The sequence below is a fragment of the Sinocyclocheilus grahami genome, unplaced genomic scaffold (assembly GCF_001515645.1).
Source record: "Sinocyclocheilus grahami isolate Dianchi unplaced genomic scaffold, SAMN03320097.WGS_v1.1 scaffold853.1, whole genome shotgun sequence".
NCBI classification, from domain to species: domain Eukaryota; kingdom Metazoa; phylum Chordata; class Actinopteri; order Cypriniformes; family Cyprinidae; genus Sinocyclocheilus; species Sinocyclocheilus grahami.
Window position 1 is genome coordinate 159,964 of NW_015506032.1, and position 27,884 is coordinate 187,847.

The 27,884-nt window shown below is 35.9% G+C and overlaps 1 protein-coding gene across 2 annotated transcripts in view; it reads right to left on the reverse strand.

Moving 5' to 3' along the window:
- Positions 1-26,022, reverse strand: part of LOC107563005 (endothelin-converting enzyme 2-like) — a 75,017-nt gene extending 48,995 nt beyond the window's left edge. The window contains exons 1-2 of one of the 2 annotated variants that reach the window (XM_016247775.1): positions 25,930-26,022; positions 25,740-25,817 (exon numbers count right to left, since the gene is read on the reverse strand). In XM_016247775.1, coding sequence (XP_016103261.1) covers positions 25,740-25,772 — 33 coding nt within the window. In that variant the 5' untranslated portion in view covers positions 25,773-25,817; positions 25,930-26,022. Of the gene's footprint in view, positions 1-9,418; positions 9,528-25,739; positions 25,818-25,929 lie in introns of those variants that run through there. The other variant, XM_016247776.1, reaches the window with a different exon arrangement.
- Positions 26,023-27,884: the final 1,862 nt, after the last annotated feature.

Consider the following 27,884-nt stretch of genomic DNA (forward strand, 5'->3'; position numbering starts at 1 on the left):
TTTATTGAGACAAACAACAAATATTTTTTATTTTAACAATCAAACACAATAAAAATTAAACAAATATCTAATTTCTAATGTTTTATATGCAGATTAAATAGGTCTTTATTGTATAGGTCTAATTGTCTCCCGAGGCCACAGGAGGGCGCAATGAGCAAAATAATGCAGTGCATTTAAATTGTCAACGTAAGGAAGTAACTCTATAAAAATGTGCATTACTTCTAAATTAACTCATAAAAATCTAATATAATTTCGTAAATTGCATAAACAATTATGAACAAAACAGCACCATGTATTTATGCATTGCTTAATCCAAAGAGCCGAATCGCCCATCACACAGACTGCATTTAAAAACATATGAGACGCAGTGAAAAGGAATAAACCTCCACAAATTCGTGACGTGTTTTCTAAAAGTTAAAACTGTTTTAACTTTGCATGGCTTTCTATACATCTCTTGTGTGAGACGCGAGTGCAGCAGTCATATTTGTCCGTCTAAAAAATGCACTGAATATGCGTTCTCTGTGAATGGCTTGGTTTCGGTTTTAACCCATTCAAGATCTTCGTCTCCGCATTGAGCTTCTATATTTCTCTAATATTTTGAATGAATAACGCAACAGCGGCGCGTCTCGCGGGCTAGAATAACAAACCATTAAAATGCAACAACGTCACTTACATCATCACCGCATCTCACGCGCCACTGATGACGCTCCCTGACGCACACCTAACATTCAAATGCAAATGTTTATTTTAAATTCGACTAATATTCATTCTTTATTTACAATCTCCTCATCACAGGCAGGCACAGCCCTCATTTTAGCATGTGTTCGTGTTTGTGTGTGCTGTCTGCGTCACTCATAGCACGTGTCTGTATCGTGCGCTATATCAAACAATTCGAAGAAGGTGTACCGTCGATAAATATCGATACCGTTTTTATCGCCCAGGCCTAGTTAAAGGCCAGCGAGAAACATGCGGCGAGACGGAGAAAAAGAGCAGCCTTGCGAGGGGAAGGGAGAGGTTTTCCCAAGTTCCAGGAGTGGTGCGGCACTTTCTCTGTGCGGAATGTGATTGTTTGAAGTGGTTTCCTGAGGAGTGTTTTCGAAAGGAAACAGCTCGCTGGGGGAAGGCTGGCATAGCCCAACCTCTGCCCCTGAGAGCTAGAAATACCCTCACACTCCTGCCCCGAGAAGCCCACCCAAGCCAAAGCCACCTTGAAGAGGGAGTGAGAGAGAGCCAGCTGTGCAACACGCACACACACACTCTGAACGGTTATTAAGTGACTAGCGCTGCCCCACACGTCCCTGTCGGCCCTCAGAGACCATCCGAGGGAAAGATGAGCTAACAAAGCCTGCTTTACACAGCCAGCATGAGCATTACTCCATCCAAACGAGAGGAATACTGAAGAGAGAGGGTGGGAAACAGCGCGAGGCATCCGTCTGCAGCCCCCCAAACGAAGGTGCTCAGACAGTCTGTCGCCGGCAGACGTGGGTGAGGTCCAAGAACAAATAATCACACACACACGTACATAATTACATACACAATCTACATTGTCTGACATGCTAAAATATGAATGCATTTACAGATGAGTGATTACTACAAATATTCTTCAATTCTTCACGTTTAATTCTGGGAAAAAACCTAAATGATATTTTTCGATAAAAATTGTGTTAAAACGCAAAAATCCAGATTTCCAGATTTTGTTTATAGGGCTGCACAATTTGGTGTGTTTTTATGTATCAATATGGCTATAAAATCATATTAATAATAATAATAATTATTATTATTATGTTGAATGAAAATATAAAAATTGCTTAAAAAAATACACACAAAATAAGAAATACTACATTGTACTACTTCACTGCAAAAAAATCAAGTATTTAAGAAAAATAACACTACTACTAATAATTAGATTTTATATTACAATTGTAAAATTACAATACTAATATTTAAGGCTGTCTTAAATTCTTCATTTTCAAATGTTAAGCCATCAAACTTTTATTCTGATGGAAAACTGCAGGAAGCCTGTAGAGTTTCTCTAAGCTATATCACAATTTCAGTTTTATTTGAAAAAATATATTTTTATTTATTAAATATTACATTTCTTAATACTTTTTTTTGTCTAATTTTAACTGGAAAACATCTAAACAGCCTTAAAACAAGATTTACATTTACTGGAAAAGAAATGTGCATGATATATTTTAATTTGTTTACAGAGAAACTTTTTTGTTTCTACATTTTAGCATGAATCTAACCAAGTTTAGTGAGTGTTATGCTTAAAACATGCAAAAACGACTTGCCAGTTGGCTCATATCTACAAAAAAAAAAAGGAAAAAAGGAAAGAAAAGAAAAAAATCTCCCATTAACTGCGCTGTTGTTTTTCAGAGGAAGTGAGAGCATTTTCCAGTTTGATCGAGGCTTTGAGGTGTGAAGACACACACACACAATCTGTAAAATCTTAACAGCAAATGTCAGGGCCTAAGTGACCTAGCCTGATCATTTGAGGAAGTGGAATTCCTCGCAGGGTGTGGATTACACAAACAAAACACACTTACGCACGGAAAAACATTGGCTCACTGAAAGGGGATATTGAGCAGCTGGGAAAGCGCTGATAAATTGGATGCCACCAGATCTGTAATTAGGCCAGCGCTTGCGAGGGGAAGGGAGAGGTTTTCCCAAGTTCCAGGAGTGGTGCGGCACTTTCTCTGTGCGGAATGTGATTGTTTGAAGTGGTTTCCTGAGGAGTGTTTTCGAAAGGAAACAGCTCGCTGGGGGAAGGCTGGCATAGCCCAACCTCTGCCCCTGAGAGCTAGAAATACCCTCACACTCCTGCCCCGAGAAGCCCACCCAAGCCAAAGCCACCTTGAAGAGGGAGTGAGAGAGAGCCAGCTGTGCAACACGCACACACACACTCTGAACGGTTATTAAGTGACTAGCGCTGCCCCACACGTCCCTGTCGGCCCTCAGAGACCATCCGAGGGAAAGATGAGCTAACAAAGCCTGCTTTACACAGCCAGCATGAGCATTACTCCATCCAAACGAGAGGAATACTGAAGAGAGAGGGTGGGAAACAGTGCGAGGCATCCGTCTGCAGCCCCCCAAACGAAGGTGCTCAGACAGTCTGTCGCCGGCAGACGTGGGTGAGGTCCAAGAACAAATAATCACACACACACGTACATAATTACATACACAATCTACATTGTCTGACATGCTAAAATATGAATGCATTTACAGATGAGTGATTACTACAAATATTCTTCACGCAGGGCTGTTTAATTCTGGGAAAAAACCTAAATGATATTTTTCGATAAAAATTGTGTTAAAACGCAAAAATCCAGATTTACTGTGCTTGTTTATAGGGCTGCACAATTTGGTGTGTTTTTATGTATCAATATGGCTATAAAATCATATTAATAATAATAATAATTATTATTATTATGTTGAATGAAAATATAAAAATTGCTTAAAAAAATACACACAAAATAAGAAATACTACATTGTACTACTTCACTGCAAAAAAATCAAGTATTTAAGAAAAATAACACTACTACTAATAATTAGATTTTATATTACAATTGTAAAATTACAATACTAATATTTAAGGCTGTCTTAAATTCTTCATTTTCAAATGTTAAGCCATCAAACTTTTATTCTGATGGAAAACTGCAGGAAGCCTGTAGAGTTTCTCTAAGCTATATCACAATTTCAGTTTTATTTGAAAAAATATATTTTTATTTATTAAATATTACATTTCTTAATACTTTTTTTTGTCTAATTTTAACTGGAAAACATCTAAACAGCCTTAAAACAAGATTTACATTTACTGGAAAAGAAATGTGCATGATATATTTTAATTTGTTTACAGAGAAACTTTTTTGTTTCTACATTTTAGCATGAATCTAGTTCTCATAGAATCAAGTTTAGTGAGTGTTATGCTTAAAACATGCAAAAACGACTTGCCAGTTGGCTCATATCTACAAAAAAAAAAAAAGGAAAAAAGAAAAGAAAAGAAAAAAATCTCCCATTAACTGCGCTGTTGTTTTTCAGAGGAAGTGAGAGCATTTTCCAGTTTGATCGAGGCTTTGAGGTGTGAAGACACACACACACAATCTGTAAAATCTTAACAGCAAATGTCAGGGCCTAAGTGACCTAGCCTGATCATTTGAGGAAGTGGAATTCCTCGCAGGGTGTGGATTACACAAACAAAACACACTTACGCACGGAAAAACATTGGCTCACTGAAAGGGGATATTGAGCAGCTGGGAAAGCGCTGATAAATTGGATGCCACCAGATCTGTAATTAGGCCAGCGCTCTACAGAGACCTGAACTCACCGAAATCATCAACCCAATGCCTTTCTGCTCAACTGTTAACTTCATGCAGTCTTTTTATGGCTCTTTAACAACTCTATGAACTTTGGGTTCACACAAAAATGAAATCTCTGTCATCATTTAGTCACCTTCATGTCCTTCCAAATCCATACGACTTTCGTTCATCTTTGAAACATATACTTGAATCAAATCTGAGAGATTTCTGTCCTTCCACTGAAAGTTCAATCCTCCATAACTTTCAAGCTGCAAGGAGTTTATAAAGACATTGTAAAAGTAGTCCAAGTTGTTTTGAAAAGACATGATTGTTTTTTCATAATGATTTTTTTTTCCAAATATATTTCAAAAGGTACAAAAAACTGGCCAACAAAGTATTTTTGCTCAAATATGTTAATAAGTTCATATGTAAACATATAATTATTTTCTAATAATATATGTTTAGTGTATTTTTTTAAATATACAAAAATAGATTCTAAAAAAAAAAAAAAATAGATTTTTAAAGGCTTAAAGGAAATTTTTCCTTCCATATATTTAAATCCAAGACAATACATTCCCGTCAAACATGAAGAAAACCCTTATTTGTTGTCTCTAACACATATAACACATTTTAAAGGTCCCATGGCATGAAAATGTCACTTTATGAGGTTTTTTAACATTAATATGAGTTCCCCTAGCCTGCCTACGGTCCCCCAGTGGCTAGAAATGGCGATAGGTGTAAACCGAGCCCTGGGTATCCTGCTTCGCCTTTGAGAAAATGAAAGCTCAGATGGCCCAATCTGGAATCTTCCCTTTATGTCGTCATACGGGGAAAGGTTACCTCCCCTTTCTCTGCTTTGCCCGCCCAGAGAATTTGGCCCACCCATGAGAAAATGAGCTACTACAGTGCGAGGCGAGCGCAATATTTTTTTTTCCTCGAGAGACATCATGGCTTGCAAAGAGCGAAGCATTGCAGTTGCCCCGCCGCTCTCCTCCCCATTAGGATTTAAAGCTACTGACACAGAAATGGCACGTCCTAAGGAAAGCTCATTGTGGGACTGGCTCGTAGTGGCTGAAATTCTGCACCAAGGCTGAATTTCAGGAAAGAGACTTCAGATACAGTACTAGGGACCACTTAGGCCTATATAAAAGCATCTAAAAAGAAGCATGTCATGGGACCTTTAATAAAAACCAGTAAGCAACATACTTTACAATATTCCAAAAAAATTACAGTTTTACAATATATTGCAAAAAAGTAAACATTAAGGAATCATTATAAATCTAGTTTTGATCTCGTAATAGGCTATTCCATCCACATTTGTATTTAGTATTTTGGTATAAACTTTGAAACTAAATATATTGTTGTTTTGTTTTAGTTTTTTTCAGTATGGGACAGAATTTTCATTTTTGGGTGAACTATACCATTAAGCATGTATGCCTGATTTCTAGGCCACTAATGATGCCAAGTACAATCACAAAAGAAAATAGATTTTTAGATACAAACATTTTGATGGTGCCTGCCTGTGCAAAACTCACCGCAACCGTTTGTGTTGCAAGTGTTCCACATGAAGCTTTACTTGTGCATATATTCTCACTGTCTCTGTAATAAAAGCCCAAATGTAGCCTTGAGTGTTTTCACAAGTTTATTTTCAGCTACTGTACACTCTATCAGAATCTCTTTTATTAAAGCCAAAAATCGACTGGTGTGGGGCGAATGGAGAAGAACCGTGCTTCAAGAACGTTCTCACTGATACGGTGTGTTTGCTGCTCTTTCTGCTTCATCTTTTGATGAATGGCTTTAAGATGTGGTGATTCAGTTGTTATTCTGTTAAAGGTGCATATGATGCGATTTCAAGTTTTCCTTTCTCTTTGGAGTGTTACAAGCTCTTGGTGCATAAAGAAGGTCTGTAAAGTTGCAAGATTAAAGGCTCAAACCCAAAGAGATATTCTTTATAAAAGTTAAGACTTGTCCACGCCCTCCTAAAACGGCTCGTTCTAACACGCCCCCACATATCTACCTCACTATGTGGGAAGATTTGCATAACGCCGCCCAAATGTTCACGCAAAGAAAGAAGGCATAGCTTTTATTCTCGCTGTAGTATTGTTGCTGCCGCTATGTCGTGAAGATGTAGAGGACACAACTAGAAATCAGTTGTTAAGTTGTATTTACCACACTGTTCCAGAACAGTTTAACCCAAATATTCAGATGTGTGCAGCGCATTTTACGGAGGAAAGTTTCCTGAACCTGGGAGAGTAGCCTACAAAAAGTTGTTTCTACAAAGTGGGGCAATTCCAACTTTGCAAGGACAGTCTGGCGCTTCTGACTCACAGTCTGTAAGTACGTTTTCATATTTAAAGGATTTGCCACTGATGATTCAAACGCGAGTTTTGGGCAGTGTAGAGTAGCGCTTGTTGTTTGTCATTTCTCCGATCACAAATGCAGACATGGTTTTATGTTTACGCGGCACGATGCAACGCAACACGTAAAAAGACAGTATAAGTTATTATAATCAGTAATTATGTTCCCACTGGATGCAACAAATGCCTCGTTTATAATGGGTTTTATTGGTTTTATCTCGTCGCGCCAGGACACGGCATCACAGTATGGTGAGGGGCGTAACATTTCGCTTGAGGTATTCGGCCAATCACAACGCACTGGATAGCTGGCCAATCAGAGCACACCACGCTTTTTAGACCGATGAGCTTTGTAAAAATCGATGCATTTCAGAAAGGCGGGGCATAGAGGAGAAACAATCATGTACAGTATGTGGAAAAATAATGTTTTTTGAACCTTAAACCGCATAAACACATTTCATTACACCAAATACACAAAATAATGTTCTTTTTAGCAACATCATATGACCCCTTTAAATAAAACAATTGTTTACGCATTAAATTATATTTAAGTTTTTAAGAAATGCTAAAAACAAACCCTTTGGTCAATCAACAGATGAGACCCACCACAAACTCAGACCGCTCAAAAAACAGAGAAATGTTTTGGAAGCGCCACAGAATCACAGTCTTGTTCAGGAAGTCAAGCTACCGATAGCTTTCAGTCGCTACACATTACACTGGAATAGAAGCAAGTGTTTTACCAAAAATATTACATGCTTTAAGTTCTAATTTACCTCATTTAGTTTAGTTCCTTCCTTTGTGTAAAGTGACTGTAATGCTACAAATAGAGAGTGAATGTGAAAGGGTGAGCGGGCGAAACAAGGGTGTGAGAGCGAATGGGAGAGAGAGTGAGAGAAACTGCTGGCCGAGCTCTCAGTGGTGACACAAAACGGAAGTCAGGGTTCAGCAATCTCCTTTTCCTCTTTTCTTCAATTCATGACCTCTCTCCGCACTCCGACAGCGAGACCCGCTCAATAACTCGCACATGCACACACAAACACTCACGCGGACACCTGTTATGCAGACAGAGCAAACCACTAATTATCTCTCAGACATATCCTCAGACACTTTACTGCATCCAAACAGTGACTGTTTCTGCTTAGCAGGACTGATCAACATCGTTTGGAGGTCTTGGAGCCACAAGTCCTAAACATAAGCATTGACTACAACTACAAACAAAGGGAAATGTTAGGCTGAAAAGAAAGTTCCTTCACTTATGAATGAAAAACTACAAATGAGAACTAATTGTAATATCTCAACTGTTTCTCTAAAAAGGAAATTAAATTGAGAGCAAACTGAGACTCCTAAATTAAGATAGATGGGTGACATGTCTGGAGCTATTAGCCTAAAAAATACATACAAAAATGCACTTCATACAGAAAATGACTTGAACACATCTTCTATGATAAATTTGTTTTCAATTTCTTAATTAAAAGTATTTTTTTTTACATGTGGTTTAAAGGGAACATTTATATAAAGATAAAAAAGTCTTATTACAATGCTGAAATTCATTTAAAAAATGATGCCGTAAGAGGTTTGCCGTTAGGGATGCACCGATATGAAAATTTTGGCCAATACCGATAACCGATAATTTTGTTTAAATATAAAATACTTATATTTATATATAATATAAATTATATATAGATATATATGAAGTTTATTTGTAAAAACAGATAACTCCATTTTTAAAAATGTTCAATGTACAAATGTTCATTTTTATTGTTATCATGTTTTTATTGTGTTTTATTGTGTTAGTTAGCTAGTTTTTTTTTTTTACCTAATCAAAATATCCCAACTGCAGTTTGATTGAGATTAATTGAAATGCACAATGAAAAAACATGATTTTTGAAAATTGTTAAAAATGGAGTTATACATGTACATATTTTTAAAATATATACATGCATGTGTGTGTATTTATATATACATATAAATATACACAGTACGCACACATATTTTGTGTAAACAAAAACTTTTATTTTGGATGTGATTAATTGCAATTAATCATTTGACAGCACTAATATATATATATATAATTTTTTATTTAATTTTTTTACTCTTCATGACTCTAAATGTCATTATATTTAAATATATTACTTTAAATATTATGTTTGAATACTTTTTGGAAGTTTTTACTTCATGGTTACACCACTTGACATTTTAGCATTATTACACCAAAATATCTGCACATTGTATAAAAATTTTTTTTTTAAAGTGTGTGGGTTCAATGTAAAAATTAAGATTGCTGATTGATTTTTTTTTTACATGAAAATACTATTTCAGTCTTTCTACTTCAAAATTTCACATTTAATCCAACATGTTTTTTTTGTAATTTGTGAAATTTACTAGTATTTTCAGAGTTAAATTTGTTTCTACACCATTTTTTTTCAGAGTAGAAAACTACATAAACATTGACAGATATAACATTTCTATGAACTTGACACATTTTTTAATCTATATTTTCTTTTAAACTAGACGTTTTTGTGGCCTCATTGACCCAAATGCTATTTAGACTAGACGCAAGAGGACGTAAATGCTGATATTGTTTACACTAAATGTACAAATAGCATCTCGTTTACATTAAGTGCAAATAGTGATAAATGCTACCCACACAAAGTGAAAGCAATATGCTATTTGTACTAAGACTAAACTGTCTGAGCAATAATGGCAGAAACCATAAACATATTGAAACAGCCCGTAGAAAACACATTGTTGTGCATATATTCTCACTATCTCCGTTAAGTCAGCAACAGTGTTTGCTCCCAGACAGCAGGAAAATGAAACAGTAAATCAATCCCTCATTCAACACGCCGTATCACACAGAACCAAGAACAAGTACTGTACGTTTCTCACATGCCACAAAGAAACGAAAGACACTGCCTTCTCATTTCCTTTTCTCTTCTCTCCACCACAGAGAGACCATAAACAGTGAGCAGAACACTTTCAGACTGGCGGGAGGGAAGAATGAGAGCAGATGAATGCACAGGAAAACAACAATCAAATCAATTCATAAATTCTGAGACCTATTTTTTTTAAATGCAAAGGAATGTACAATGTAGATTATGTTAATGCTCCCGCAGCTTAAACAGTAGAGCATTGTGCTAGCAAGACCAAGGTCATTGGATTGATTTTTAGGGAACATATGAACTGATAAACCATATACCTTAAACACAGTTTAAGCTGTTTAAGATACAAGCATCTACAAAATGCATAATGTAATATTTACTATTTTAAGCACATTTATGACACTGATCATGTGAACACTTTTGTACAAACATAATCATCAGGATTCACACAAACTTATGAAGTTCATGCAGCTCAGGTGTTGCTAGTGAAATTGTGAAAAATCAAATACTAAGACTTTTGGAGAGAAATGACTAAGAGGAATTTCATTCAGGGTTTAGACCATATCATAGCACTGAAACTGCACTCATCAGAGGGCTTTTATCATGATCATGGTTGCAATACTCTTAGTATTACTGGTGCTTCATGCTGATACTACTGACCACAACATTGTCTTAAATAGGCTTGAAAATTATGTTGGAATTAGTGGAATGGCATTGGCATATAGTTTACATCTTATTTATCTGACTGTTATCACTTTGTAGCAAGAAATGTAAAGGTGTCATATAAATCAAAAGTTTCATGGTGTGTTGCAAGGCTTAATACTAGGACCGCTTTATTTATAATATAATCAGTTCTATATTCCCTCGAGGTCAGACAAAACCTACAAATTCTCTAAATGAATGAACTGCATATTAAAAATAAACTATTAACTATTGCTTAAGTCAGAAAAAAACTGAGGTCTTATACTGAACCAAAAACCTCCAAACATAATAACCTAGAACTCAATGTGTTTCTTGATGGATGTTCTGGCAAGGCCTTGGTCTTCAGTTAAGAACCTGGGTGTACTATTTGACAGTATTCCAAGCCACATTTCTTACATTTGTAAAACAGCATTTCTCCATATTAGAAATATATCTAAATTACATCAATGTCAAAAGACAAATTCATGCATTCATGACCTCAAGACTAGATTATTGCAATTACTGCGTGGATGTCACGCAAGTTCAACTGATCCAAAATGCAGAAGCTAGAATGCTTACTAGAATATCTAGAATTAAACAAAACATTTTGAAGTTAATGTAAATGGTTCAGTTTATAGTTTGAGTCTGAATGTTTTATATTCAATTAGATCAACAGAAACATTTTCAAATATGCTAGAAGCTCTAGCATATTAAAATTATTTTCCACATATGAAAGCGGCCCAAAATTGAATTGGAAATATCAGATTCAGTATGATTTTTGCTGTTCACACTAGAAAACATTACATTTGAGCCATGTTCAACAGCAGTGTGAATGTAGCCATTCAGGTTAAAACGGTACAAAAAGGCAACTGCTTAGAGAAAGCACGTTCTCTTTTCCATTGGTTTGTGTGTGTCATCGATTAAACAGAACAACACTCAGTGTGTGTGTGTCTTTGTGTGGTTCTGAGAAAGAGAGAGAGAGTATATTCCTCAGGGAGCCCAAATGACGTCACCGATTTGGGCATCAAGGTTACCTCACTCCCTGCACGCAGACCATGAGAGGAAGAAGAATGGAGGAAAAACAGAAGGAAGGAAGGAAGGAAGACAAAAGACAGTGGGGAGAGTGCAAAGAGTTTTGATGGGTTTGCAGTGATATTGTACTCTTTTTCTTTGAAACAGGATGAAAATTTACAGGTTTAATCTCAAATACACTTTAACTTGAGTGCCAGACCATTATTCTTTCTTTAAGAAACACAAACTGTTGACCAACACACATTTGAAAGGAAAATGTAGGACTGTGCATATAACAAGCAAATTATGCAAATACATACAGCTTTTCTCAGAGCGACAGTGGAAATGCACCACAGGAATCATTGCAGGGAGCCGTCCGAACATCACACTCCACTGAAGAGCTGTTCTTCACAGCATATCGTCATCTATTAACTGCTTACTTCCTGTCTTCCTGTGAATTTCAGCCTGTGCAACCATGACAAATAGCTTCCCTCCTGTTGTCTAAGCTTTCACACAGGTGTGTGCACAGAAACCTTACACTGCAAAAAAACATTTTCTTAAACATTTTGTACAGTTGTCCAGTACAAATATATTAACACGATAAAAAAACAAGATAGATTTACTTTAAAAAATGATGCATAAGATTATATCACTTCCATTCAAAGAATAATAAGAGTGTGTGAAATTTTAAATAATAAAAAAATATTTTTATTCACAGCACCATTCATACATTAAATGCAGCTTCAAGTGCTACACAATTATGTATATTGTAATTTTTATTTTTTATTCTTCAATTTCTTACCAATGACATTTTACTTGTTCTAACATAAAAAATATATATTTTGTAAAGGAAAAACAAGAATAATAACGTTTAATATGCTAAATATTTTCTGAAAACAAATCTTAATATCCTATACAATTTCTCTTCTCAGGAGCATTTATCTTGTTTGAGAGCTTAAGGGTTAGTTCAGCCAAAAATAAAAACATTGCTAGATTCAAGTGATTATTACGTTTTGAATATGGATATTTTTCTTACAAAAACGCATTGATTCGCTACATTCGAGGCCTTTGTTCACCCCCCGGAGCCGTGTGAGACACTTTTTTTGTGGAAGGGTGCTTTTTATTTCACGTCTTTTGGACTGATGCACTGCAACACCCACTGAGTAGAACGATAGAGCTTGAAAGATCAAAGACAATTTTTAATATAACTCCGACTGGATTCGTCTGAAAGAAGAAAGTCATATACACCTAGGATGCATCGGGGGTGAGTAAAACACAGCCTAATTTTCATTTTTGGGTGAACTAACCCTTTAAGGCTCTGAAACGTTTAAAAAAAGTTAATTAATAGCCTGCATTTACATAGACTGCAAACAAAACAAAATGCAGTCTGTGAGTAAAAGAATGAGCTGATAATGAGCGATCTGTAAGTGATCTAAACTGTAATCTGTAAATTTACTACAGGAGGATGTGATTGAGAGGAAGAGGAATTGAGTTCTTCACAGTCGACAAGCTGCTAACAAAAAGAAGGAGAGATTGCAGCGGGCAAAGCCAAACCTCGTCTTCTCTCTCTCTCTCTCTCTCTCTCTCTCTCCTGCCATTTTCATGCCAGGTCTCAGGTACTGCAGTGCAGAGCTGGCAGAATGTTAAACAACCAAACGATGGGAACATGGAGGAATAATGGGAACACAGAGAAATAAAAAAGAAAGAGAAGGTATGCAATTGTACATGGAGGGTAAAGACAGCAGGGTACACTCTAAAAAATAGGGACAAACTCAGCAATTGGGTTGTTTTGACCCAGCGGTTGGGTAGAATGTTAAACAACCAAACGATGGGAACATGGAGGAATAATGGGAACACAGAGAAATAAAAAAGAAAGAGAAGGTATGCAATTGTACATGGAGGGTAAAGACAGCAGGGTACACTCTAAAAAATAGGGACAAACTCAGCAATTGGGCTGTTTTGACCCAGCGGTTGGGTTACTACCCAGACGGTTGGGTTAATCATTTAACCCAACCGCTGGGTCAAAACAGCCCAATTGCTGGGTTTGTCCCTATTTTACCCAGCACTGGGTTGTATTTAACCCAGCATTGTTTACAGTGTACAATGCTGAGGAATAGATGTAGATGGATAAAGTATAGCTGGTTTGAAAAGAGGAAAGGATGACATGACAGACAGGACAGACCAGTCCCTAGAAATCAACATTGACCCTATTTACTCTCTTACACTCTAAAAAATGCTGGGTTGTTTCAACCCAGCTTCGGGGCAAATATGGACTAACCCAACTATTGGGTTACATTTTTAAATTAAATTTTTAACCCAAAAGTTGGGTTAGTCCATATTTGACCCAAAGTTGGGTTGAAACAACCCAGCATTTTTTAGAGTGTAACCTTCATACTCTGTTTAAATGTAATTTAATAGCTCAAAAACATAATTAACATTGAAGAATCACAGTTAATACTTCATGCGTTTTTTATAATCTTATGAGAACTGTTTGTAAACAAAATTTCAACTTGATAACACACTTCAAACGTCTTCTGTGAGAAATATTACATTCCTAATGTTTGGAGGCTCAGAGACGGCAGATAAGCATGAATAAATGCAATGAATTCTCACACACCAAGATTCTCTGTCTGACTGATATATAAACTGAAGAGACACTCCTGACAGTTTATTTTGATTAATTTTTCTACAGAAGAAGAAATGACTTCACTATATTAAATAATAGTTGCGTTTCTGAACAGTCTGTTTACTTTGTGAAACAACACAAGATTAAAGCTTCATTAATGTCTCTCTAGTGGGTTTTCATTAGATCAGAGGAACAAATTAAAAGAATCCAAATGGAAAATAAGAGGTTAATTGCAAAAGTACTATCATTATTTTCATACAGCCATCACTAGACTCTGGGAAGCAAAACAACAGGAAAGTAAATCTGAAAAGAACATGAAGGATATAATACACACCTTTGGTCTTATTGCATGATTCATCTGTCAGTTTTTCATAAGAAAAAAAAAAGTATAATATTTCAGCAAAATGAATGATCCACTTCTGAAACTACTCTCCATTATTAACTGGCATCACCTAGAGTCTTAAAAATAAATAGAACTCTTCAAGTAATATCTTTAAAGATACATTTTAAGTAAATGCTGGTTAATGCTTAATATGGTTTAATCTCATAATTGCAAATAACAACAGATTTTTTAAACGAGTGTTCTTCCACATGAAGCGAAATGTGAAATATCCGGTGAAAAGTCCATTGAGTGGCGCCAAAAGATTAATTCATATAAATTATGAATTAAAAATTAGTTAAATCACAGTTTGAAAATAACGTTTAAAAATACCACCTACTCTGAACTCTACTCTAAAGCTAACTGATAGTGTTAACAAAAGCCAACGTCAGATTTTCAACGTCAAACACATTTTCTGAAGCAACCATGACATTTTAGCTTGCGTCTTCAAGTCCTTGATCTCTTTTATTGAGTGCCATGACTCGTGTTACGGAGTGCTCGTGTACGAGACCTGTGTAACACAAGTGCAATGCTGTACCAGGTGCACTACCAAGCAGGTTTACCAAGTCAGAAAAGCCATACATATGCAGCTGGTAAAGTGATGCAAATGTGAAATCATGGTCAAAGTTTTTTGAGGTCATAATATTGCACAAGGAACAGCACACAAACATGTTTTGTCAAAAGTAACAATTTTTATATTATATTATATTATTTTTATATTTATTTAAACAATTATTATCAAACAATTATATTCATTTAGTAACATAAATATATCTTAGTGTAGGCTACATCTATAGAGTTTTATAATGCATTATCTTTTTGTCGATCCACCAGTTCACATTTACAACTGCGTGTTTTCTGCATCAAAATAAGTTTTTGGCTTTGGTCTAAACAAAGAGCAGAAGGGTTTAATGAAAAATGCAAATTCATTCTCTGCCAGCAGGTGGCGGTTTCCCCGTAACCGCAGTAAACAAAGCAGCGCAGCACCTGACTTTGAAACTTGCAGCGCTCATATTTAATCAATTAAATAGCTTTTTGATGTGTAAGCTATATGTCATTATACATGTAAATATACAGTAATATTACATGTATATTTCATTTTTTTTCACCGGAGCACCATTTGAGTCTTCTCCTCCCGTCCCATTTCTACCAGTGATCCTTATCTTTCCGCAGTACTCATCAATGACTACGTTTACATGGACACCAGTAATGTAATTATTTACCTTATTCTAAATAAGCCAATATTATGATTATGGTGTTTACATGAGTTGCTTTTAGAATATTCCTTTCATGTTAGATTAATGGCACACACGTCATTACGTCCCAGAGGCGGACAGTAGTGAAGTATTTATACTCTGCTGTAAAAGTACTTTTCAGATGTCTGTACTTTATCAGTGTTTTTCTTTAGAAAGCTTTACTTCACAACATTCCAAAGCATAATATTGTACTTTTTACTGCACTACGTTTCATATTAAATATAATTTAATACTTAATTACATTAGAAATCTCTTACTATTTACTCAAGTAAAAGTAATTCAAACTACATTTTTTATGTTCTTAAGTATTAAAGGTAAAACAAACAACAACTTTTATTTATGAAATGAAGTGCAGTAAAAAGTATGACATTATGCTTTGGAATGTAGTCAAGTAAAGTTTTCCAAAGAAAAACGCTCTGATAAACTACAGATACTTTTTAAATTGACTTGAGTAAAGTAAAAATACTTCACTACTGTTAATACTTCCGCCTCTGTTTCATCCCCACGTGACGCCATCCAACGTCCCCTCCGGAATTTCACGTGTAAACATATAGTTCGTCTTCCTGATGATGCCATGTACAGTTTTGGGTGTTTCATTTTTAATTTTATGAAAGCTTCAAGTGCATTTAATTATTTGTACGTGCATACAGACAATGGCGGTGTTGAAGCTCTTTTATTTGCCGTCAAACGGTTGAGCACTGCTGTGTGTGTATCCTGTCACAAAATGCGGCGAAAAGTCCTACACGACAGTAATAATGTGATTAAGGTGTTTACATGTCTATTCTGCACTTCAGTAATGCGACTAAAATAGGAATACTCCACATGTCTTAATTCGATTTCTGTTTACTTTTATTATGACTTTAGCCGGATTAAGGTGATTCTTAATCAGAGTATTGTCTTATTCGTATTAATATCGGAGTATTGTTGTCCTTGTAAACGTACTCAATGACTACATTTACATGCGCACAAATAATGTGATTATTTCCAATAATCAGAGTAAGGACTTAATCGCATTATGATGTTTACATGTCAAGAGCAAAGCTCTTCACTCCTGTTTATGTGCAATTTAAATTTTTCTGCGTCAAAATAAGTTTTTGGCTTTGGTCTAAACAAAGAGCAGAAGGGTTTAATGAAAAATGCAAATTCATTCTCTGCCAGCAGGTGGCGGTTTCCCCGTAACCGCAGTAAACAAAGCAGCGCAGCACCTGACTTTGAAACTTGCAGCGCTCATATTTAATCAATTAAATAGCTTTTTGATGTGTAAGCTATATGTCATTATACATGTAAATATACAGTAATATTACATGTATATTTCATTTTTTTTCACCGGAGCACCATTTGAGTCTTCTCCTCCCGTCCCATTTCTACCAGTGATCCTTATCTTTCCGCAGTACTCATCAATGACTACGTTTACATGGACACCAGTAATGTAATTATTTACCTTATTCTAAATAAGCCAATATTATGATTATGGTGTTTACATGAGTTGCTTTTAGAATATTCCTTTCATGTTAGATTAATGGCACACACGTCATTACGTCCCAGAGGCGGACAGTAGTGAAGTATTTATACTCTGCTGTAAAAGTACTTTTCAGATGTCTGTACTTTATCAGTGTTTTTCTTTAGAAAGCTTTACTTCACAACATTCCAAAGCATAATATTGTACTTTTTACTGCACTACGTTTCATATTAAATATAATTTAATACTTAATTACATTAGAAATCTCTTACTATTTACTCAAGTAAAAGTAATTCAAACTACATTTTTTATGTTCTTAAGTATTAAAGGTAAAACAAACAACAACTTTTATTTATGAAATGAAGTGAAACTTGCAGCGCTCATATTTAATCAATTAAATAGCTTTTTGATGTGTAAGCTATATGTCATTATACATGTAAATATACAGTAATATTACATGTATATTTCATTTTTTTTCACCGGAGCACCATTTGAGTCTTCTCCTCCCGTCCCATTTCTACCAGTGATCCTTATCTTTCCGCAGTACTCATCAATGACTACGTTTACATGGACACCAGTAATGTAATTATTTACCTTATTCTAAATAAGCCAATATTATGATTATGGTGTTTACATGAGTTGCTTTTAGAATATTCCTTTCATGTTAGATTAATGGCACACACGTCATTACGTCCCAGAGGCGGACAGTAGTGAAGTATTTATACTCTGCTGTAAAAGTACTTTTCAGATGTCTGTACTTTATCAGAGTGTTTTTCTTTAGAAAGCTTTACTTCACAACATTCCAAAGCATAATATTGTACTTTTTACTGCACTATGTTTCATATTAAATATAATTTAATACTTAATTACATTAGAAATCTCTTACTATTTACTCAAGTAAAAGTAATTCAAACTACATTTTTTATGTTCTTAAGTATTAAAGGTAAAACAAACAACAACTTTTATTTATGAAATGAAGTGCAGTAAAAAGTATGACATTATGCTTTGGAATGTAGTCAAGTAAAGTTTTCCAAAGAAAAACGCTCTGATAAACTACAGATACTTTTTAAATTGACTTGAGTAAAGTAAAAATACTTCACTACTGTTAATACTTCCGCCTCTGTTTCATCCCCACGTGACGCCATCCAACGTCCCCTCCGGAATTTCACGTGTAAACATATAGTTCGTCTTCCTGATGATGCCATGTACAGTTTTGGGTGTTTCATTTTTAATTTTATGAAAGCTTCAAGTGCATTTAATTATTTGTACGTGCATACAGACAATGGCGGTGTTGAAGCTCTTTTATTTGCCGTCAAACGGTTGAGCACTGCTGTGTGTGTATCCTGTCACAAAATGCGGCGAAAAGTCCTACACGACAGTAATAATGTGATTAAGGTGTTTACATGTCTATTCTGCACTTCAGTAATGCGACTAAAATAGGAATACTCCACATGTCTTAATTCGATTTCTGTTTACTTTTATTATGACTTTAGCCGGATTAAGGTGATTCTTAATCAGAGTATTGTCTTATTCGTATTAATATCGGAGTATTGTTGTCCTTGTAAACGTACTCAATGACTACATTTACATGCGCACAAATAATGTGATTATTTCCAATAATCAGAGTAAGGACTTAATCGCATTATGATGTTTACATGTCAAGAGCAAAGCTCTTCACTCCTGTTTATGTGCAATTTAAATTATTCTTATTATTCACTAAGAATTGTGGTTAATTTTTTACTGCCATTATTCACATACCCCACTGCACGGCACATGATGGACTCAGAAAGAGCAGAGTGTGTTAACTGGCCGCTGTTTTAATTTATTTACGTCTAATGCAAAACACTTTTATATGGTTGTATTCCATGCTTTTTCGGCGCCATAGTAATGTGATGGCAATTTGTTTGCCTACGCTGCCGTCACGTTCTACTCGCTGTTTCTGGATGAGGGTAAGAAACAGAGACTGGTGGCAGCGAGTTGTGTTTTCCCCTAATGCGACGCTTTCTTCCCTGCCATCTTTTCTAATCTGCGTATTACTGCAGGTGCGTGTCACGTCATGTAGCCTATGTCACAAGCACATGCGCACTTTGGTCAGAGCAGCAATACTGCGATTAAGGTGTTTACATGCCTGTATATTTCGATTAAAATTGGCATACGCCACCTATGTTAATACGATTATGCTTGCTGCGATTAGCTTAATCGCATTATTTAGATCGAAGTATTGCATTTACACGAGGTAAAGCTTAATCGCAATATTGCAAAAATCGGATTATAATCGCATTAAGAAGGTGCATGTAAACGCACTCACTGTTGTAGGTTGCCGAGTTTGGGGGGAAAAATGGGTTCAAATGTGCATACGTCGATCGTGTGAGAAAGATCAACCTTGGAATTTGTTGTCGTGATTATTCATATAATAAGGATTGGCCCAAACAAATAACGGGAGTTTTACCAGAAGCGAATGTAGCAAATATATTAAATACGCCCAGTGGGATTTTTTTTAATAGAAAGATTAAAAATACATGAAAATATTTAAACGGTATGATAGCGGGATAGAATGGTAAAATACGGGAGAAAACGGGAGGGTTGACAGGTATGCACTAGCCTAGAAGTATAAAAAACCCAAATGACCCAAAATGCTCTGGTCCAATGAAACATTATTCAGAAAGACCTCGACTGAGAAGGTGAACTGCTAGATTGCTGACCTTAATTTGGACCCTGAACACACACACACACACACACACAGATGGAGTCTTGGCGTAGACAGGAAAGTGTGGCCATCTCCCTGCTCTCACACACCCAACGGCAGGATGTACCAGTGCTCCCGGGCCCTGAGCAGTGCTTCAGGGGTCACGCAGGGGATGACTAGAGAGTGCACTCCACCTCCAGAGAGCTTAACAACCAGCCTTTCCCACAGCAAACCACACCCTGGAGTCTCCCTGTCTTTCTGATCTGGAGCCAGTGCCTCTCTCCAACGATGGTCATGGTTTGGATCAGGATTTGAGAGGCTGCTCCTAGATTAGAGCCAAAGGCCAACTGCTACTCAAAAAATCATGTTATTACTACTACCATACCACAGTATGCACTGCTAAGCCTGAAACAGAGGTCTAAAGACAACACTATTCCATAAAATGATGGGTTAATTTTGATGGAGATAGTACACATGAAGGATAAACATGCAAACAGGATGATGCTGGTTATATAATCATCTTTATCTTCATGACCACATAATCCAATAACTGTCGACACAAGCCAGTGTGTCTCTGGCCAAATCAAACATCGGCAAAACCTGGCCGATTGTTTACAGCAAGCCCCTGAAACAACACTACTAAACAACTGCATTGCTATTTAAATACGTGAAAACCACAAATTTGCATGAAGCAGAAAGTGCAGAAGCAGAGAGGAAGTACAGTAAAAGATAAGATAAAGATCTAAGCTATCAGTAGCCTTATGCACTAGAGTTCATGCTGAATCACAGAAACAAATGTGGAGAAAAGTAACTCATTTACAAATGCATTATAAATTATTGTTAAGCCGTTATAAATGCATGAATAAAAAGGGTGATTTTAATGCAATGCCTGCCAAATAGTGAGCCATTTTAACTCTCATGTTATAAATGCTTAAAGGTCCCATATTGTAAACCTTTCTGCAGTTTTATTTGAGGTTTTGATGTCCTTAAGAATATATATTTGCGGTATAAGTACCAAAAACCATCTCAATATATTTGTACAGCTCCAAATGTATTAATACTTATTTCATTCAAAACTAGATTCTTGATTTATTTCATGATGCAGCAAAAATAGACTTTTATAGTGATTCTGAAGGGTGTATTTATGGTTCTCTCATTTATATCTCATGAGTCATGTCACTTTTTGCACAAAGATTCTTACCAGAATCTACTCTGTACCTTAACCATGATACACTGCAAAATTTCATGATGCCTATCCACAGCAATGATTAGAAACTGATATATTTTGTTGTATCAAGATGAAATTATCAAACTTTATTTTGGGGCGGAAAAAATCATAAAAGCACAACCATGGCTTCATGAAATATCAAGAATGAAAATTTTAATTTCAATATTAGTTACCTCTGAACCTTAATGTAAATAATTTATGAATGAGTTATAAACATGAATAACCTGTGAAAGTGAACCTTAATGTAAAGTGGACATCTGTGAACCATTTATTAGTAAGTTATAAATGTTAATAACCTCTGAAAGTGAACCTTAATGTAAAGTGAACACCTGTGAACCATTTATTAATGAGTTATAAACGTTAATAACCTGTGAAAGTGAACCTTAATGTAAAGTGGACATCTGTGAACCATTTATTAGTAAGTTATAAATGTTAATAACCTCTGAAAGTGAACCTTAATGTAAAGTGAACACCTGTGAACCATTTATTAATGAGTTATAAACGTTAATAACCTGTGAAAGTGAACCTTAATGTAAAGTGGACATCTGTGAACCATTTATTAGTAAGTTATAAATGTTAATAACCTCTGAAAGTGAACCTTAATGTAAAGTGAACACCTGTGAACCATTTATTAATGAGTTATAAACGTTAATAACCTGTGAAAGTGAACCTTAATGTAAAGTGTCTGTATAACTCATTAATAAACGGTTCACAGGTGTTCACTTTACATTAAGGTTCACTTTCACAGATTATTAACGTTGATAACTCATTAATAAATTATTCAAATCTGTTCACTTTACATTAAGGTTCATAAGTTATGAGATATAAATGAGAAAAAATTAAATAACTCCCTTCAGACTCGCTATAAAAGTCTATTTTTGCTGCATCATGAAATAAATCAGGAATCTGGTTTTGAGTGAAATAAGTATTAATAAATATATTTATTAAGCATTTATAACATGTGAGTTAAAACTGGCTCACTATTTGGCAGGTATTGCATTAAAATCACCCTTTTTATTCATGCATTTATAACTGCTTATCAATGATTTATAATGCATTTGTAAATTAGTTATTAGTCATTTATGCACACCTTTATAAACACTTTATAAAGGGAACCTTAATGTAAAGTGTTACCGAAAAGTTTAATGCAATGCAGTCCGATGTAGCAGCATCCAATATGAATGTCAGAAAGAGGCGGGTCAGTGCTTTTGGAAATCCAATTTGCCATATTCCCACTTAATTCAGACTTTACTGCACATTCAAAATGGCTATTATTCATTCCCATCTACCAAAAGCACCTTAAAGAGATCTTAAAGAGATAGCCTGTCATCTAGGGGTGTGAAACATTTATCATCTACGATAATATCGTGATTGTTGTTTTAACGTTGTGCGAGCTGACATTATAGAGTATGTCACTCACTTTGAAAAAACAAACAAAAACATGTCTTGAGAGTTCAAAGCATTCACTGCATGATTAAGCCGATTAGATGCCCCTTTAATTCAAATTATGAGGGCAAAAAATATTTTTTTAACCATATCATATAAGATATAGTATGATATATTATACAGTTAAGTAATATCATACAAGCAAGAGTGCCATTTTCCTAAACATTAGCGCAAATTAGATATTAATATACAACTGTTTAAAAAACAAGAAGTTAATATTGAGTGAGTCACATTTTAGACACAAGATTGTCTGTTTCACCAATGAAAATAGTTCCAAATAAAGCCAGAGCAGAACATTTGCCCATGAATGAATCCTGAATCCTAAATCTGTTATTGAACGAATCATTTGGGTCAATGATTCAATAATCTATTCATAAAAGACAGGGACTTCATTGGTAGCCGCCATCTACTCGTGGTTTTCCTGTCATATTGTATTTCTTCATCACAGGCCTAAACCAGCCAAGGTACCAGCATAAAAACACACTTAGCAAAATATTGTTTAATTATCATTTTATAAATCGGATAGTTTTGGTCTTTGATTCTGATTGGTTCAAAGCTGTTGTAAATTACACTACAAACACACACCTTTGTTTACATCTGTGTGCTGCTCGGCACCCACTTTGTTGGAACCACCACCGTTTCTGAGGAACTACATTGTTTGGTGGAAGAATGCTGTTCTTATTAATATCATTACACTTTATTTGCTCTGTTTTATTCTGTGAAACCTTACTACGTATATGGAATAACCGTTTTATAAAAGCAATAAACCCCGTGAAGCCGTGGTTTACAGTGAATTTATAACAGCTAAGGAGGTTTTAGGCAAACAACGCCCCTTAGCTGTTATAAATTCACTGCAAACCACGGCCTCTTGGGGCTTATTGCTTTAATTGAAAATATCTCAAAAAATATTGAGCTATCTTTTTTTTTTTTGTCAATATTGCACACAGCCTTTCTGTCATCATTTACTCGCCCTCCGGCCGTTCCAAACCTGTATGCGTTTCTTTTTTTCTGTGTAACATGAAAGAAGATATTTTGAAAAATGTCTCAGTGTTTTATTGTTCATACACTGAAAGTCAAAGAGGTTCAATACAATGTTGTGCACTAACTTTCACTGTATGGGTGAAAACAGTGGAAACATGCTTCAAAAGAATTTATTTTGGGTTCATATGAGTTTGAAACGACATGAAGGTGGATGAGTAAATGATGACAGAATTTCTTATTTTTGGGTGAAATATCCAACGTGATTTAATAAGAAAACGTAACTACTTTTCATTTTGGCAAAAGAGTGCATAAATTTGCATGCTTTACTGAACCTGGTGAAACATTCACTAAAATAACATGCTCTACGTTCAGTTTGTTGAGGGGTAATACTGAAGCAGACGCTTCTCTTTACAGGAACTGTGGTGATATCCTTTGATTTATCTTTTTTTATGGTGAACATGTAACATTAGTACACAGACCTGGAACACAGTGTACGACATGCGTCAGTCCACAAATAAATTATCTTGCTGATCCAGATAACGAAGTTGTGGAAATAGGCTCTCGCTCTGCAAGCAGTAATTGATTTACTGCATATTGGACGGGCTAATTAGAGGAGCTCCATCATGACCCATGAGCACTCCTGCCAAATGACTGAAACTGTGTGCGCTTACATGAGTGCATTCACATCCGCTCTGGCTACATTAGGTTTACAGAAATACATTTCAGTTGGTGATTGCTACGGCTGGGTGATGGGTTCTTCAAAACTCCTTATCCTACGTACTGAGCTCCAGCGAGTCCCACACTGTTTAATACAGACATGAGTGTTATATCTGATATCTGAAACTGTGTGGGCTGTCGAGGAGAGGAGTGCTGTTAGACGTACCCTTTTCGCCTGGCAGAAACACTCTAAAAAAATATGTAATAATAGGCTAAAATGTACTGTATGCATTTGAAATCTTTTTATTTCCGCATTCATTTTTTTACAGGTATTTTTTTAATTTTACACTGCACTCTGTTGTGTTTTTGAGTTAACAGAAATGTCCATAAAAATAATGGATAATGTCCTTTGTTGTTTGTTTTTTACAGTGTAAGCTAGAATTCCTGAGCTGATGCATTTCTTTTGTTTGTATATCCCAATGTATTCACATTTACTCTTCATGTTGTTATTGTTGTTTTAATTCAATTAAATGTTTACACACATAGTGCACGTTTAGGTTATTTAAAGGGGTCATATGATGCTTTTTTTAAAGCTCTCTCTCTTGCTCTCTCTCTCTCGCTCGCTCACTCTCTCTCTCTCTCTCTCTCTCTCTCTCTCTCTCTCTCGCTCTCTCTCTCTCTCTCTCTCTCGCTAAAGATTCCTATCGCGATTTTGCTTTCGCCTAGAAACACACAGCGTCTCCCTGACATGCTGCTTCAACACTAACTGCGGTTACTGAAACCACGCCTTCTTTCTTTGCGTGAACATTTGGGCGGCATTACGCAAATATTTCCACATAGTGAGGTAGACATGTGGGCCGTTTTAGGGGGGCGTGGCAGAGTCTTAACTTTGATAAAGAATATCTCTTTGGTTTTGAGACTTTAGTCTTTGCAACTTCAGGGATCTTATCTATGCACGAACAGCTTGTAACACTCCAAAGAGAAAGCAAAACTTGAAATCGCATCATATGACCCCTTTAATAAAACATTTTAGTTTTGCATGGACACGACTCACAATTTTATAATAGCCCCTCTAATGTTCTGGTTGATCTCATAACTAATAAACAAACACTGAGGTCATGAAAATATATTGATATTTTAAAATGTAACAATAAAATGTCACGTGAAGCGTTGTTCAACTCAAGATGCTCTCGTAGCCACTCCCTGTAAACAAACGAGAGAAACCTCGAACAAAGAGTCAATGAATAAAAACCAGTCGGTCTTGTGTTTAAAACAGCTCGCGAACAACTCCGCGGAAAGGAATGCGTGCTATTCTAGAAACCGAACGGGTTCGGTGTGTCGCGTGCGTGTCACCCAGGCGCAGTTTGATGGGAATCTGCACGCGTTACAATCAATAGTTTGTTCGCGACAGAGAGCAGCGCTACGACTCAGCTTCGTTCGAGCGCTTTTTGACTCTTTGTTTTCCTAAAAAAGAAAGAAAAAGAAAGATGCTTCGTGTTTAATGAAACGCGGAGACGACTGTGAGAAACCCAAATATAATTAAAACAGTTGTTAAAATAAATACAGTTGCGTTGTACAAGAGTAGAACATGATTTGTCGCGAGTTTCGTTACATCAGTCCTTGCGCAATCGAGGAGTAAACATTAAACCCAGACGCGCGATAACCAGCGATGTGCTCTATCTCCAAATGGTTTTTACGTGCCAAGAATCAGTTTAAAGTCAGTTCACCCCATGCTCTGCCCATGAGACGGCTTGCAGATGTTTTTGGTGTAATGAAAAGCATCAGGGCGACTCACGTTATTTCGTAAATCTTGCAGCGCTACACTCATCGTGCAGCATCGGCGCTCCGCACGCGACTAAGCCATCCCTCGCGCCTGAAACAAACATGAGCAACGAGTGTTAAACCAGCCTTCATCCATTCGCAGTCGCAGTCTTCCATCTGCAAAATACTGGAAACAGACTGACAGATGCGATGCGTTAGCCTACCGCTGAACGTTTTCAGAAGCCGGCGCGCATGATGGGTTGCTGTGCCTCTGCCAACGACCAGCACGTCCTCTGCTCGGTGTAGTACAACATAGAAAGATGTCTGAGGGAGATAGATAGAGATCAGCCTGTGCTCACTCACCCTCTCTCTCTCTCTCTCTCTCATTCCCCCGCCCCTTTCGCTGTCATGCGCGCCGGCTCTCGAACCCCTGCCGCATCTGTATGGAGCATCAAGTGGGATGAGCGCTAATGCGCTCTTCACGCACTCTTACAAATCTCAATTTTCCCCGTGTATACTTCTTGAGCTGCCATATGCTTCTTTAGAGATGCAAACGTCTTCAGATCAGTGCATTGGTTTATAGAGCATCACTACATAGATAGTTTTCTAAAGAACTAGGCTATATTAAAAGCTACTGGATAACTTCTCATTTTAATATAATGAAATAATCATTATTAGTATCATTTAAAAGCGTATCTCCACCATTTGTAAAATATATATCAAATGCATGGCCTATAAAAACAAACGTATATTCCCATATCTAAAACATAGTCATAATGTATGGACTGTTTTGCTGGAAAAACCAGATGTTTTACAGACATAGCAATAGAATCAATGAATGCAACACTGCTGGAACATAAGAATCTTAACCCTGTAAAGCCCGCTGTATCATATGTGATACTCAGTGCTGGGAAATAGTTGATTACATGTCATCTGGATTATAATCAGATTCCAAAAACATAGAACTTGTAATCAGGGGTGTGAAGTAACAGGGTTGTGTAAGTCGTTTTTATCAGAAATTGTACGTTTTTGAGTAGTTTGAAAATTGTATCAACTGTATTTTAATTCCCCTGCTTGCAGTTAGATTATATTACGTTTTAAAATGCTCGTATTCAGATTACAGTTACTTTTTATGGATTACACACTGTAAAAAAAGATGTGGTTACCGGAATTTTACCGTAAAAAATACGGTAGCAATGTTTTAGGATTTACGGTTTTAACTTAAATTTACAGTTAAATACCGTAATTTCATTAACTGATATAATATTAATATGCCATCCTATTGAAGTACTGTAGAAGGTGCACAGTGTTATTCACACAAACACTAAACACCATCACGGTAACACACATGAAACTGAAATAATGCAATAAACATTAATTCAACAACATTAGGTGTAACATACAACCCTAATATACAAATCTGATAAGAAAAAACTAAGAAGAAACATAGTTATTTCAGCAAAAAAATCATCAAATTTGAAATGTAACGCAGGGACAATTTACGGTTATTCACTGTAAATTATGCGGTATTTTTCACTTCCAGAAATGGTATACTACCGTAAAATTAATGTCCAATACATGTAATGTCCAATACAGTTTTTCACCGTATATAGTAGGGGAATTTACCGTTAACCATTTAACAGGTTTTTACTGTAACATTTTTACAGTCTTTTACCGTTAAATTCATGGTCATTTTTTACAGTGCATGATTAAATTATTCATAATTTAGTTATTCTCATATGTATGAGATGAATAAATACTCAAGTTACTAAACACTGCCAATGTATAACTGACAATATATATATATATATATATATATATTTACAACCTGGAAGACTTTGTCCATGTCATTGCTATTTTCAGCTTTATTACTGTTTGCTCGTGTGATTCAGGGATTCACAAACTTGTAAGTAGCTACAGACTGAAATGTGTAAGTATTCTACCCAGCACTGCTGATACTCAAATTCCTAAGGTCTCTAAATTTTCTATAAGATCTAAACTTTGCTGAAAAACCTAATCTACTACATGCTGTCTGTTGCCTGATTAACAGTTTACAGTTTTTTAACAAGTAAAAGGCTGTGTAATATCATTCTAAAAATGTGGCTCTGTCTTACTTTTGGTCCATAAAAATATCAGCATCTGTTGTTCTTCCTCAAGCGTGAGCTCCATAGTCACACTA